The following is a 15,339-nucleotide window of genomic DNA, read 5'->3' as shown; positions in this document are numbered from 1 at the left end:
GTGGCTTTTCTGAGTCTGTCACAAAGGATAACATTTCTGCAGTCTAGAGTGAGAAGGTATTGGGTTTAACACTTGTCTTGTCCTCTTATTATTTGTGAATCATCAACTGGTTCTTTCCCCAGTTAATTCCCCCTATCAGTGTTAAGTGTGACCAGTTTGACAATTGGCTGGTGGGTCACCTCCTTTTCCTTCCAGCTCGCTTATCTTGCAAAGAGGTGCATATTTGTAGGGCTTTGACTTGGGGCGAAACAGAAGAACCCCTTGCAAGATGTCCCAAGAAGGTCAGTTGGAAGTTTTCAGGGGAGAGATGATGACCTTCAGTTTATGGGACTACGGGGTCTTTGGCCTCATGCTGTTGATCTCGACCAGCATTGGCCTCTTCCACGCCCTCAAAAAAGGCGGGCAGAAGACCTCAGACGACTTCTTCACGGGGGGACGGCAGATGTCGGCAGTCCCCGTGGGCCTCTCGCTCTCGGCCAGCTTCATGTCAGCCATCCAGGTGCTGGGGGTCCCGGCGGAAGCGTACCGGTATGGCATGAAGTTCTTGTGGATGTGCCTGGGGCAAGTCCTGAACACCCTTTTGACGGCCTACCTGTTCCTGCCGGTGTTTTATCGTCTGCGGCTCACCAGCACTTATGAGGTAAGAGAGCCGTGACTGGGGAAGGATTTGGAAAGGGATGGGCAGGAATTTGTTCTCGTGACCTTCTTTCATTCCCCTGTAACAAACACCCTTGTTGGGCTTAGGGTTACCAGGTCCCTCTTCGCTACCGGCAGAAGATTTTTGGGGCAGAGCCTGAGGAGGACGGGGTTTGGGAGGGGATAGACTTCAATGCCATAGAGTCCAATTACCAAAGTGGCCATTTTCTCCAGGTGAACTGATCTCTATCGGCTAGAGATCCATTGTAATAGGAGGAGGTCTCCAGCTACTACCTGGAGGTTGGCAACCCTAGTCAGGCTATGTAGCCTTATTGTGGAGTTGAGAATGCTATGAACTAGGCTGGCCTTGAGATTTGGTGACCTTGAACATCAATGCATTGAGATATGAGAATTGTCCCCAATGATCTAACCCAGCATTACCATGTCGAGAACCCGGACCTCAAAAAAGGTTCTGCATATGAAGTGAGCCTCTGGTTTACGTGTTGTAAGGTTATTACTGACATTTTCCAAATAGCAATTTCAATGTTAAAAAACGTTATCGTAGTCATCTTTGCACATCCCTGCAAGGTAGGCCAGTCTTATCCCCATTCTGATGACAGGGGAACTGAGATTGAGAGAGAATGAGTTTGAGGCAGAAGCACAATTCGAACCAGGGACTTCCTGATTTGTACCTCCCTCTTTTAGCCTCTGCACTGTGCCCAATGACATTTCTTCTTTAGCCTGGTGACCTAATTGTCACTGTCATGCTAAGATGGAATCTGGGACAACGCGGGCTGGATTCACAAACCACAGTGTTAGTTTTTAAAGATATACACCTTGAATCATCATGAAAATGCAAAATGTTAGCAACTTAAGATAACTGTCTTTTCCCCCACATCTATCTATGGTGAGTTTGTTCTTGCTGCAGATCCGGAACAACAACCAAAGGGGGGGGGGGAACTCAACGAAAATGTTGAATCCAAACCGAAAAGGTTGAGCTAAAAAATTCTAAAATTACAAATATATAAATTTTAATATGGTGCCCAGTAAAGTTAAAAACATAAGGGGTTTGAGGGGTCTGGAGACCAAGTCCTGTGAGGAAAGGTTGAACGAGCTGGGTATGTTTAGCCTGAAGAGGAGAAGACTGAGAGGGGATATGATAACCACCTTCAAGTACTTGAAGGGCTGTCATGGAGAGGATGGTGCCGAGTTGTTTTCTGTTGCCCCAGAAGGTTGGACCAGAATCAACGGGTTGAAATTAAATCAGAAAAATTTCCATCTGGACATTAGGAAGAATTTTCTAATAGTTAGAGCGGTTCCTCAGTGGAATAGGCTTCCTTGGGAGGTGGTAAGCTCTCCTTCCCTGGAGGTTTTTAAGCAGAGGCTAGATGGCCATCTGTGATCTGTCAGCAATGCTGATTCTATGAACCTGGACCGTTCATGGGAGGGGGGGCATCTTGGCCATCTTCTGGGCACTGTGTGTGTGTGGGGGAGGTAGTTGCGAGTTTCCTGCATTGTGCAGGGGGTTGGACTAGATGACCCTGGTGGTACCTTCCAAGTCTATGATTCTATGATAAGGCCTGCAGATCCACCATAGTCCATGACTGTTCCTAGAGTGTGCACTCTAGGGTAAAGTTATGCATGAGGCTCAAAGGCCATGATTGGGTCTCCCTACATGTAATTTAGCTCTAAAAGGCCGCTGAAGGAAGGTCCGTATGGATCAGGCCTGTGGTGCTGGGTTAATAGGGTTGCCAACCTCCAGGTAGTAATTCCCTAAGGAAATAATCTCAGTACACAGCCACCAATCGTTTCAACATATGCAACTTTACTTAAATACTATTCTAATATGCACGTTGTGTATGCGTAACACTCTATTCAATAAAGTTCTGAACTGACAATAGTCTAAACGTGATGTTAACAATAGGCTTTAACCTTCTACATATATACACACTTATTCTCCTTATCTTACAAACATTCCAGAACATAAACCCCCGGGGGAATATTTCTTACGACCAGCAGTAAGGTCCACAAAGTCCCCAAGGTCCTTGCATAAGAAGGTCATAAGAATGACTGAGACTATGGGTCATTCTTATGAACTGCAAGTCTGCAGTCAGAGATATTGCACAGTCTGAAGAAGCAAATTGCACTTTTATGCGAAACAAGGATAAAAAACCGGGAACTTGTTACTTTTCTATGTGCCATAAAACATCATAACAACAACTAACGCATAGCTGTGGATGCTAGCGTTTACAACCGGCTCAACCAGCAGTAACGAGAATTGAATTGCTTGATTGGGCTACGCATGATCAGCTGACCGCAACTGAGAACGAAGTTGATTTGTACTGCCTGATTCGTGGCGGAGTTTAATACCTGCAAGGACCTTGGGGACTTTGTGGACCTTACTGCTGGTCGTAAGAAATATTCCCCCGGGGGTTTATGTTCTGGAATGTTTGTAAGATAAGGAGAATAAGTGTGTATATATGTAGAAGGTTAAAGCCTATTGTTAACATCACGTTTAGACTATTGTCAGTTCAGAACTTTATTGAATAGAGTGTTACGCATACACAACGTGCATATTAGAATAGTATTTAAGTAAAGTTGCATATGTTGAAACGATTGGTGGCTGTGTACTGAGATTATTTCCTTAGGGAATTACTAGCCATATATCAGTACACCTCCAGTTTATAGTATTTACAAATGGCCACTTGGATAGAAACCTCCAGGTAGTAGCTGGAGATCTCCTGCTATTACAACTGATCTCCAGCTGATAGAGATCAGTTCACCTGGAGAAAATGGCCGCGTTGGCAATTGGACTCTATGGCATTGACGTCCCTCCCCTCCCCAAACCTCACCCTCCTCAGGCTCCGTCCCAAAAACCTCCCGCTGATGGTGAAGAGGGACCTGGCAACCCTATGAGTTAACTTATGAACATATGAAGCTGCCTTATACTGAATCAGACCAATGGTCCATCAAGGTCAGTATTGTCTACTCAGACCGGCAGCGGCCCTCCGGAGTCTCTGGTAGAAGTCTTTCACACCACCTTCTACCTCACCCTTTAAACTGGAGATGCCAGGGATTGAACTTGGGACCTTCGGCTTGCGTTAATGGTTGGTGGTTTTCATAGTGAGAACTTATTCTTTTAATGGTAAGTCACCTCGAGCAGGACTCTGATGAGGCGGCACACAAATTCCCTAAACAAATAACCCCCCCCCCCATTGCACAGTTTCCCAGATTGAAAATGCCCCCCTGCATCTGCTTTTCAGTCTAAGATTGTCAACTTCCAGGTGGGGTTCTGGAGAGCTCCTGGAATTGTAGAAGAAAAAAGAGGGGAATAGAACCCAACCTAGAAAACGGAAGTTGGTTCTCAAGGTTGGGTGAGATGATTTTTTTAAAATAAATAATGAAAATATAGGGGTTGTGTGACCGTGGTCTTGGTATTTTCTTTCCTGACGTTTCGCCAGCAGCTGGTGAAACGTCAGGAAAGAAAATACCAAGACCACGGTCACAAAGCCCGGATAACCTACGAGAACTGATGAACTCTGACCTTGAAAGCCTTCAACAATATAATGAAAATATAATTTATTAGAAGAGCTATATAAGAATTGCCCTGACCTGGATGGCCCAGGCTAGCCTGATCTCGTCAGATCTCAGAAGCTAAGCAGGGTCGGCCCCGGTTAGTATTTGGATGGGAGACCACCAAGGAAGTCCAGGGTTGCTGTGCAGAGGAAGGCACTGGCAAACCACCTCTGTTAGTCTCTTGCCATGAAAACCCCCCAAAGGGGTCACCATAAGTCGGCTGTGACTTGACGGCACTTTACACACATACACACATATAAGAATTAAAATTATTTAAAAACCGTTAAAATAGCACAAAGGCATTTGTTAAGGCTGATGTCTATCACCACAAGCCAAACGCGTTTCAGCCTATATGGCCTTCCTCAGTGGTCTATTTAAATCATATATAAAACATGCACACACATTACAAATATATTTACATATATAAGCAATATACAAAAAACCAGGCATGTGATAGGTTGTATATATTACCAATTATAACACCATCTGGTAGGATGGTCTTAGGTTTTTATGCTGGGCTGTATATGTCTCCTCATAAGTTGTGTGCAAGTATCAACCTATTAAAACAGTGTCGATCTCCTGGAATTACCACTGATCTCCAGACTACAGGTATCAGTACCCCTGGAAAAAATGACAGCTTTGGAGGGTGGACTTTATGCAGTATACCCTGCTGAGGTCCCTCCCCTCCCCAAAACCCTCCCTCCTCAGGCTTCATCCCCAAATATCCAGAAATTTCCCAACCTGGAGTTGTCAACCCTATTTAAGTCCCAGTTGGGGAAACAAGATGGGGAACTTGGGGTATAGACCGTAACTGGGCATGGCATTTTCCATTGGGAGGAAGGGCTTGTTAAGTCTTCATTTCCCCTTCCAAGCAAACCCATCCCTTTCCTGCATCATGTATGAAGAGACCTTTTCCCCACTGGGTGCTCACTCCAGCCACTTGTTATGATTTTTTTTACTATGGATGCCAAGAAGGTTGTGACTAGCCCAAGGTCACCCAGCTGGCTTTGTGTGCAGGAGTGAGGAAACAAATCCAGTTCACTAGATTAGCCTCTGCTGCTCATGTGGAGGAGTGGGGAATCAAACCCGGTTCTCCAGATCAGACTCCACCGCTCCAAACCACCGCTCTTAACCACTACACCACGCTGGCTCAAAGCTGAGGGACCTCAGCAGAGTATAATGCCGTACAGGCCACTCTCCAAAGCAGTCATCTAAGATATCTACCAGTCATCTGTGGTCTGGAGATAGGGTTATCAGCTCTGGGTTGCGATATACCTGGAGATTTCGGAGGTGGGACCTGAAGAAGGTGGGGTTTGAGGAGGGGAGGGACCTCAGCAGGGGATAACGCCATAGAGCTCACCCTCAAAGCAGCCATTTTCTCCAGGGAAACTGATCTTTTTTTTTAATTTTTATTGATTTTATATAGTAAAACATACAAAAAAAGGAAAAAATAACAATAAAAACAAAAATATATGTATAAAAAAACCAACAACATATAAAGCGCACTATTACGACCTAAACTAATACATTGATTTTGCTATCTATTCTTTTTTTTTTTTAAAGGCCTATAGTGCCCTATACCCAACCACCCACCTGTGTGCCCTTCACCATTGGACTTCCAGCGAAGTGTTATGACAGTAAATAAAAAAAACCCTGTTGTTATATTCATTGATTAAAAATCACATTAGACTATAATTCGTTAATTATACCTTTAAAATCCGTTTTTGCCAATTTGTCCCAATATGCGGCGGCTTTTGACCATGTATGTTTAAATTCATCCAAAGCTTTACCATGTAAAGAATCTGTAATTTTGGCCATCCGCATATAAAACCATAGTTTTTCTCTCCACTCTTTGATTGAAGGTTTACTTATTTGCTTCCATTTTCTAGCAATAACAATTCTTGCTGCATCAAAACTGTATTGGCATATGACTCTATCACCTTTATCAAAATCTTTTTTTGGAATTCCCAATAAACAAAAGGCAGGATTTCTTTTAATTTTTGTTTTGATCAAATTGTTAGTTTCGTTCAAAACCAAACACCAGAACCTCTTAATTTTTTTACAAAACCACCAAGCATGCATAAATGTTCCAGTATCTGTTCCGCATTTCCAACAAAAGGCCTTTTCGTCTTTTTTCATTTTATTTAATAACACTGGGGTTATATACCATCTATAAAACATTTTATATAGATTTTCTCTTATTTCGTTTGTAACAGTGAATTTAAATTCCTTTTTCCATAAGTTTCCCCATATCTCCAAATCTATATTATAACCTAAATCCCTCATCCATTTCACCATCACCGGTTTAATCCTTTCCTGTTCTAAATTCATTTCTATAAATAATTTGTAAATCTTTCCTATCATTCCTTTGTTACCCTTAGATAATATAATCTCAAATTTAGATTTGGTTTGATTAAAACACAGCCTATTATCCTTACTGAATACATCCTTTAGTTTATAATACATAAACCAATCTTTAATCTGAAGTTCTTCCCGTGATTTCATCACCCATAACCCATCTTTGTATTGTATCATTTCTCTATAGTTATTAGAATCCAACTTTAAATGTGCACCTCTTCGCATAAATGCTTCTATGGGATTAATCCAACCAGGCGTTTTGGGGTTAATCTTAATCGTCTAGAGATCAACTGTAAGAGCGGGAGTGCTCCCGGTGCTTCCTGGAGGTTGGCAACCCTATCTGGAGACCAGTTGTAATTCTGGGAGATCACCAGGCCCCATTTGGAGGTCTGCTGGGCACACGTAGGACTTGTGGTTGTTTTTGCTAGAACAAACTAACATTGACACTTGGTAGGAGTTTGTCCTTTGGATGTCTCTGGAATGCAAAATAATTCTGTCATTCTGTTTGTTGGTGTTATAACAGTTGGCAGCAACCTCGAGATTCTGACTCCCCTCCTCCAAAATAACATTTCACAGATGTAAATAGGGGTACACCCTGGCAAGAGCCTTTGGATTTGCAGGACTGCCTGAGTTGTCCTCTTCCCCATTATCCAGTGTGGAAGGCCCTCCTTCCAGCCAGCGTGGTGTAGTGGTTAAGAGCGGTGGTTTGGAGCTGTGGACTCTGATCTGGAGAACCGAGTTTGATTCCCCACTCCTACGCAGGAGCGGCGGAGGCTAATCTGGTTAACTGGATTTGTTTCCCTACTCCTACCCATGAAGACAGCTGGGTGACCTTGGGCTAGTCACACTCTCTCAGCCTCACCTACCTCACAAGGTGTCTGTTGTGGGGAGAGGAAGGGGAGGTGATTGTAAGCCGGCTTGATTCTTCTTTAAGTGGTAGAGAAAGTCGGCATATAAAAACCAACTCTTCTTCTTCTTCTTCTCCTCTCTCTGATATATTTTTTGGCTCTGCAAATGACTGCAAACAGCTCTGCTTTCCAAGCCAAGGAAGTGCTTGTTCTTTTAGGCTAGGCTAGGGAAATGGCCTTGTCTGGCAATCTCTTCTTATCGACAGTTTGGGATGATCCCGTGCTTGCCCATGAAATGGGCTGGCTAGGCCCTATGTGGCTTTATGCTTTGCAGATAGGATTGCCAGTCCCTCTTCTTCACCACTGGCAGGAGGTTTTCTTTTTTTTGGGGGGGGGAGACTGAGGAGGGCGGGGTTTGGGGAGGGGAGGGACTTCAATGCCATAGAATCCAATTGCCAAAGCGGCCATTTTCTCCAGGGGAACTGATCTCTGTCGCCTGGAGATCAGCTGTAATAGCAGTTCTCCAGCCACCGCCTGGAGGTTGGCAACCCTATGCATCACAATCATGTGACTCGCAGATCCCCCTCAGTTCACCATGCCTCCAGCACCCCATTCGCTATGGAGAAGAAGCTTCAGCCTCCCACTACCTGACTTGAAATGGTCCAGGCCAGGTGTGTGTGCAGTTCAGCTTATTGGGGAAACCCATGAGTGAACATGTGGACCATTGCACGTCAGGAAGGCTCAGGCCTAGGGTTGCCAGCTCTGGGTTGGAAAATACCTGGAGATTTTGGGGGTGGAGCCTAAAGGGGGCAGGGTTTGAAGAGGAACTTCAATGGGGTACAATGCCATAGAGTCCAAATCCCAAAGCGGCCATTTTCTCCAGGTAAAATTCCATCCATAGGGTTGCCAAGTCCCCCCTCTCCTCTGGTGGGAGATTTTGGGGAGGGGCAGGGATTGCCCCTGGTCTGTCTCGTTTGTTCCTTGGAGTTATGCCTGAGTTTTCCATCCATTAGAGATGACCTCGCTGCCAGCCCTCACAATGTCCGGGTCTTCCCATTCCTCTGTTAACCCGACTCTTCCATCTTCCCTGAGCAAAGCCTTGGTGAAATTGCCATGCAGAAGGCAAAGTGCGGGACGTGCAAGCTTGGTTTCTCTCACAGCCAATTATAAAGCAGCATGTCCAGAGGCAGGGTTTCAAATGCTTCCTGCTTCTTGCTTCCTTGGAGCTCTTTCTGTGCAGAAGAAAAGCTTTTTAAAACCGAGGCTTGGATTTCTCCCCCGCCCCCTTCCTTTCAGATTGCTCCATTTTTGTTGTTATTCTTAACATGCTTTTTCTTCTGGCAGTTGGGTTGGGGGGATTTTCTCCACAAAGTAAGCCAATTACAAAGTAGCATTTAAAGGGACAGGGACTTGATTTGAGCTTGGAGACTGCTGGTGCATAGATTCCCAACAGGAAAGTGTGGGTTCAGCGAGCAACGAACCTTAGGTTAAGCTCCAATGCATAAATGACCATACAGGACTACATGGACCAATAGTCTGATTTGGAATAAACCAGCTTCAAATGGTCAACAGCAAAATCTAGAAAGATACCCTTCTGCTTGTATAGCCATAGCTCAGTGGTGGAGCACATTTTTTGCATGCTTGGGATTGCCGGCACAGCATCTACTTTTCCAAAGCCTGCACCAAGGATGAGTCATGGATGTGTACGCAACTCCCCGCAAAAATTGCCCAGGGTGTCAGCTGTTCAGTGAAACCTTTGGCTCATCTTTTTGTTTTCCATCTGATGAACGGTTTTTACATCCCAGCTGACCGCTGGAATCAAAGTTCTAAGATGAGAGGAAAGTCAACACAACATCGCAACATACAAGCAGGTATTCCAGATTCCAAAATGTAGAACACTTTGGATGTGAAGGGAGAGCAAACAAGAAGCGTGTATCTGCTAGATTATAATTTATACCTGGAGATCTGTCAAACAAGAATAGCAATCGGCTGCCAATTTGGGTCTGATTTCCTTAGGCAAATCAAGATGGTTCTCTAGGTGACAAGTTTATCTTGAACTGATTAGCAGAAGCATACCTTGGGAGGAAATGTATTCCTATGTAATTCACATGATGTTAATTTGATGGCTAATTTAGGTTTGCATCTCCGCCTTACCATAAGATCAATGCGCCGTGGAGCAGAACAAGACCAATGATATCTGACTAAATCAACAAGAGTTGCCACATAATTATAAGCACATTAACTGTAGTGGTAAAGTTTATGGCTGTCAGTCAAAGGTCACTGAGATATGGTTTAACAAGAGGTGTCAATGAAAACAGGTTTTAAAAGGGGGAAATTGGAACCAAGCCAGCAATTGGAACCAAGCCAGCAAGCAAACAATTTTGTTTCCCACAGAAGGAGCTGCAATTTTGGCCCCTCCATTTCTGTCCTCTTTTTCAGGAGTCTCGGCCAATATTATTTACCTGTGAACCTGTCTGTGTCCACAAGACCGTAGCAGATTTTCCAGGCTTTGGTACAATCTGTTTATTTCTAAGTAAGACCGTGGGAAAATCTACCTTGGCTCTTCATACATGTTAAACAAGAATAAAAAGAAAAAAGGCATCTTTATTTTGTCTTTCTTGCGTTGCTAGGAAGGTGGCCAGCTCGTTTTTCCTACCAAAGCTCACGTTAGGGTTGCCAGGTCCCTTTTCACAACTGGAGAGAGAGTTTTTTTGGGGCGGAGCCTGAGGAGGGCTGGGTTTGGGGAGGGGAGGGACTTCAATGCCAAAGGGTCCAATTGCCAAAGTGGCCATTTTCTCCAGGTGAACTGATCTCTGTTGGCTAGAGTTGCCAACCTCCAAGTGGTGGCTGGAAATCTGCTATTACAACTGATCTCCAGCCGATAGAGATCAGTTCTCCTGGAGAAAATAGCCGCTTTGGCAATTGGACTCTATGGCATTGAAGTCCCTCTCCTCTCCAAACCCCGCCCTCCTCAGGCTCCGCCCCCAAAATCTCCAGGTATTTCCCAACCTGGAGCTTGCAGCCCTACTGTTGGCTGGAGATCAGTTGTAATAGTAATAGGGTTGCCAGGTCTCTCTTCACCACCAGCGGGAGGTTTTTGGGGTGGAGCCTGAGGAGGGTGGAGTTTGGGGAGGGGAGGGACTTCAATCCCATAGAGTCTAATTGGCAAAACGGTCCTTTCCTCCAGGTGAACTGATCTCTATCAGCTGGAGATCAGTTGTAATAGCAGGAGATCTCCAGCTAGTACCTGGAGGTTGGCAACCCTAAATAGTAGGAGATCTCCAGCTACTACCTGGAGGTTGGCAACCCTAGCTCACGTGCTTCTAACCAGCTGTATTTATGGCAGGCTTTCAGCCTACTACAAACTTCAGACCCTGCAAGCAGGCTGCCACCGGCCTTTCTGGCAGCCGTGGGTCCTGGCTGCTGCTTGCTCGCTCAGCTGAGGGGGCTGAAGGGCTGGTGAGTGCTTTTGAAGAAGCAAGGATGGGCTCAGCAGTGACGTGGGAAGGACCCTCTTGGGAAGGCTTGGGGGAAACCAGCCGTACAGCAGCATCATGTCAACGAGCCGTGCAAACTGACTGGAGCTGAGAGATGAGGGTGCAGGCACTGAATCCACCTTCCGGTTGGTTTGTCACGGACCACTGTTTAGTGTTCTCCCATCTAGCCGAGAAATATTCCTCCCCCGGAAATGGCACCCTTTATGCGGGTTTTATGGATCTTAAGGGAGCTTTTGATACCATCCCGAGGGAGAAGCTATGGTTGAAACTATCACATCCTACTATGGATAGGAGGTTACTATGGCTTATTCAGCAATTTCATACTGACCTCACAGCTCAGGTTCGCTGTGGCATCCAAGGAGAACTAACCGAGCCCTTTGAACTGGTCAAGGGAATTAGACAAGGTTGCCTCCTTGCTCCTCTCTTGTTTAATCTATACCTGAATGATATGGCAACCAATTTCTCAGAGTTTTGCCACCCCCCAAAGCTTGCAAGTCATCCCATCCCAATTCTACTCTATGCTGACGATGCAGTTCTCCTGTCCCGCACAAGAATTGGTTTGAAAAGGTCTTTGCAAACTTTTTCTGAGTACTGCTCTAGGGAAGGTCTTAAAATAAACCATCATAAATCTAAGATTATGATCTTCACTAAGAGGAGAAAAATGCCTCTTTTTTGCTGGGTATTAGATGGCTTTGAGGTTGACCAAGTCAAGGAGTTTGTTTACCTTGGCATTCTGTTTTCCCATAACTTAAATTGGAATGCCCATCAAAAAGCAGTGTCCAACAAAATTAAACCTGAAGTTGGTGCTATTGTCAACTTTTTTCACACCAAAGGTGGCAAATATATTCCAGGGGCTATTCAGGTTTTTAACCTGAAAATTACCCCAAGTATCCTCTTTGGTGTTGCCATCTGGATAACAGTCATCAATGAATCTATTGATCGTCCACTGCTTTAGTTCTTACGAAAACTCCTAAATGCCCCTCGATGTGTTGCTGGCGTTACTCTTCGTTCCGAGTTTGGCCAAATGTCACTTGAAGCTAGGGCGTGGTTGGCCGCCTTTAGACTACACCTTAAATTATGCTTTAGCACTGAGGGGTTCCTAGCTTCTCTGAAGCATGACCCTTTTAAATCCTCATGGCAAAAAATCTTAGATGAGAAACTGTCGTTGTTGGGCTTCTCGCAGGATATGTTATTAGATCTTGGGAAAACTGAAGCTTTTACCAAAATTAAAAAGCGCATTAAAGAGCTCGATTATAACAGCACTACTTTTCATGCTCGTCACGTCTGTTCATCCCAGTTCTTTGGAATACCCCCTCCACGTGGTTTGCCTGCCTATACATATTATCTGACAACTCCTCGTCTCTGTAGAGCTTTTTGCTTGGCTAGATTGAATTACCTTCTATGGTAATACAGGGCAGAATTCTGAATATACCATACTCAGACAGGATCTGCCCTTTCTCTTCTGGTTCTATTGACTCATTAGCCCATGCCCTTTTGGAATGCTGCTTTTACGAGGAACTTTGATCGCACTATATTTCCCCCCTTTTAATATACAAATCCAATGCCTCTGTGACTGACATAATGCCTTTTTTACTAAGCGATAGGGACCCCAAGGCTACATGGTCAGTGGCAAGATTTGTTTCAATCCTTATATCCCTCCAACACTAGATATATGCTGCTCAAGATCAATTGATCAAGGAGTTTCTAAGGGATAAAAGGAAAGGAATCCGCCTTCCCCTTCAGATTCCTTTAAGGCTTCTGCGTGAGAAGCCCCAAACACTTTCTCAAGATTCCTGCCCCTCCCTAGGGTTGCCAACCTCCAGGTACTAAAACTGAAAAAACAGCACTATGACCTTAACTTAGAAAAAAGCATCTATCAAATATAAAAAAGACTCAAGGTACTGGATGCTAAACATGAAAATGATATCAACATGAGAAATCGGTCTATCTAACTACACATATACTACAATTGCAATATTTACAAAGTGTAAAACAAATACATTTCCAATGTACAAATTCAAACCAACATGTACTATAACTGGAGCACCAGAGATGGAGACCCTTTTCAACACATGCAAAATACTTTTAGGTTATAGTCCCATAGGGAAGATTGTGACGTGCGATGCCTTGCCGCTGCTTCTTCCGAGATTTAAAGGGACCGTGTTCCCAGTTACACAAGTTCTGGTTGTTGCTTACAGTTCATGTGATCTGGACTCAAAAAAGGAATGAATTTTGAAAATGGGCAAGATAAGAAAGGATCCGATTTGCCTATTTCGAAAATCAGCTTCTTCAATCGCATTTAATATATGATGAGGATCGTCATGTCATGATTTCAAAATGGAAGTTGGACTGACAAAGTTGCTTCCAGTCAGAAATAGTTCCATGAATCGTGGTATCAAATGGTTCCTTAAGAGTTCCTCAGAGGAGCTAGTGCCGCCAGGTACTAGCTGGAGATCTCCTGCTATTACAATTGTTCTCCAGCCGATATAGGTCAGTTCACCTGGAGAAAATGACCGCTTTGGCAATTGGACTCTATGGCATTTAAGTCCCTCCCCTCCCCAAACCCTGCCCTCCTCAGGCTCTGCCCCCCAAAACCTCCCACTGGTGGTGAAGAGGGACCTGGCAACCCTACTCCTCCCCTTGTAGGATATTCTCACAAGACCTCTTACAAATGACAATTAGTCAAACGTCTATCTTGATGAAGTGTGTGTTTGTGTGGAAAGATTAGGGTTACCAGCTCCAGGCAGGGAAATACTGGAAGATTTTTGAGACAGAGCCTGAGGAGGGCTTATTTGGAAAACTGTGTTCTGTTTTAAGCTCCCTATCTTAAAAAGGATGTCCTAGAGGATGATCTCATCAGATCTCAGAAGTGAACAAGGGTCAGCCCTGGTGAGTTCTTAGATGGGAGACAACCATGGAAGTCCAGGATCACTACGCAGAGGCAGGCAACAGCAAACCACCCCTTTCGTCTCTTGCCTTGAAAACCCCACGGGTCCACCATAAATCAGCTGGGACACCACCACCAGAAGCCAAACAGGCATAACCCAAATAGTCCAGGGATTGGCACACTGTCCTTAGAGAGCCAGTGTGGTGTAGTGGTTAAGAGCGGTAGACTCTTATCTAGAGAACCGGATTTGATTCCCCCACTCCTCCACATGAGCAGCGGACTAATCTGGTGAACCAGGTTGGTTTCCCCACTCCTCCACATGATGCCAGCTGGGTGACCTTGGGCTAGTCACAGTTCTCTCAGAGCTCTCTCAGCCTCACCTACCTCACAAGGTGTCTGTTGTGGGGAGAGGAAGGGATGGAGAATGAAAGCCGGTTTGATTTTCCTTAAAAGGTAAAGAAAGTCGGCATATAAAAACTAACTCTTCTTCTTCCTCATTCCCAGTGTTTTTCCAAATTAACCCTCTTATTCCCAGCGCTTGGGCTTCCTTTGTGTGCGCACATGTGTGTGTATGTGTGGGTGGGGGGGCTCCACCTTCCATGGTGGCCATTTTGTGGTTGTGCCCACCACCCAATGTCAGAATTGCAAAGGTGCCCACAGGCTCAGAAAGACTGGGAGACCCCGAAATAGTTAAGTCAGTCACAAATCATACAAATCAGTCCTAAATAAAAACAGTTTAAAGACATCCTACCTTTCAGTGTTCAACTAAGCAGCAACATTAATCGCTGGTGCTGTGTTTGGATTGGCAGCATGCTTGAACATGTGCTGGTTTGACTAAAACTGATGCGGACCTCTTTAGCAGGCATTCAAGTAATTCGGTTTCAAGTTGAACTGACCAGGCGATCGACTCGCATCTGATCCTCACAGTTGAACAGAAGTGTTTCGGCTGTCGAAGAGAAAAGCTAAAAAGGTTTTCCAGGAAGGACATTCTGAAGCACAATGAATTCAAAGTGTCCAGGCCTCCTACTCATGCACACCAGGCTAGACATATTATTTATTTAGGTACATTTGATCTGGGAGCAGGAAGTAGATTAATGAAGGGTTCCAGCAAAATGGGGACTTATGGAGAAAACTACCGCCCCCAGTACAAGAGTTCACAGACTACCAACATAGTACATAGAAAGGGGATCCAGGACAGACAAAAAGAAGTATTTCTTCCATGATTAATTAACTTGTGGAACTCACTGCCACTTGATGCACTAATGGTCACTAGTATAGTTGGCTGTAGAGGGGAATTATGGAGGATGAGAGGTCCAGCAATGGCTATTACCCTTGATGAATAAGTGGAACCTCCAGCATGGTGTAGTGGTTAAGAATGGCGGTCTCTAATCTGGAGAACTGGGTTCGATTCCTGCTCCTTTATGTGAAGCCTGCTGGGTGACCTTGGGCCACTCACAGTTCTCTCAGAACTCTCTCAACCCACGCGGAGGCAGGCAATGGCAAACCACCTCAGAACGTCTCTTGCCTTGAAAATCCT

General features: G+C 44.8%; 1 protein-coding gene across 1 annotated transcript in view; it reads left to right on the top strand.

Moving 5' to 3' along the window:
• Window positions 1–268: 268 nt before the first annotated feature.
• SLC5A5 (solute carrier family 5 member 5) overlaps window positions 269–15,339 on the top strand; it is a 53,265-nt gene continuing 38,194 nt past the window's right edge. The window contains exon 1 of the mRNA XM_056844674.1: window positions 269–640. Coding sequence (XP_056700652.1) covers window positions 269–640 — 372 coding nt within the window. The remainder of the gene's footprint in view (window positions 641–15,339) is intronic.

This window comes from Euleptes europaea, chromosome 2 (genome assembly GCF_029931775.1).
Source record: "Euleptes europaea isolate rEulEur1 chromosome 2, rEulEur1.hap1, whole genome shotgun sequence".
Lineage (NCBI taxonomy): Eukaryota > Metazoa > Chordata > Lepidosauria > Squamata > Sphaerodactylidae > Euleptes > Euleptes europaea.
This window is presented reverse-complemented; position numbering and strand designations above follow the sequence as displayed.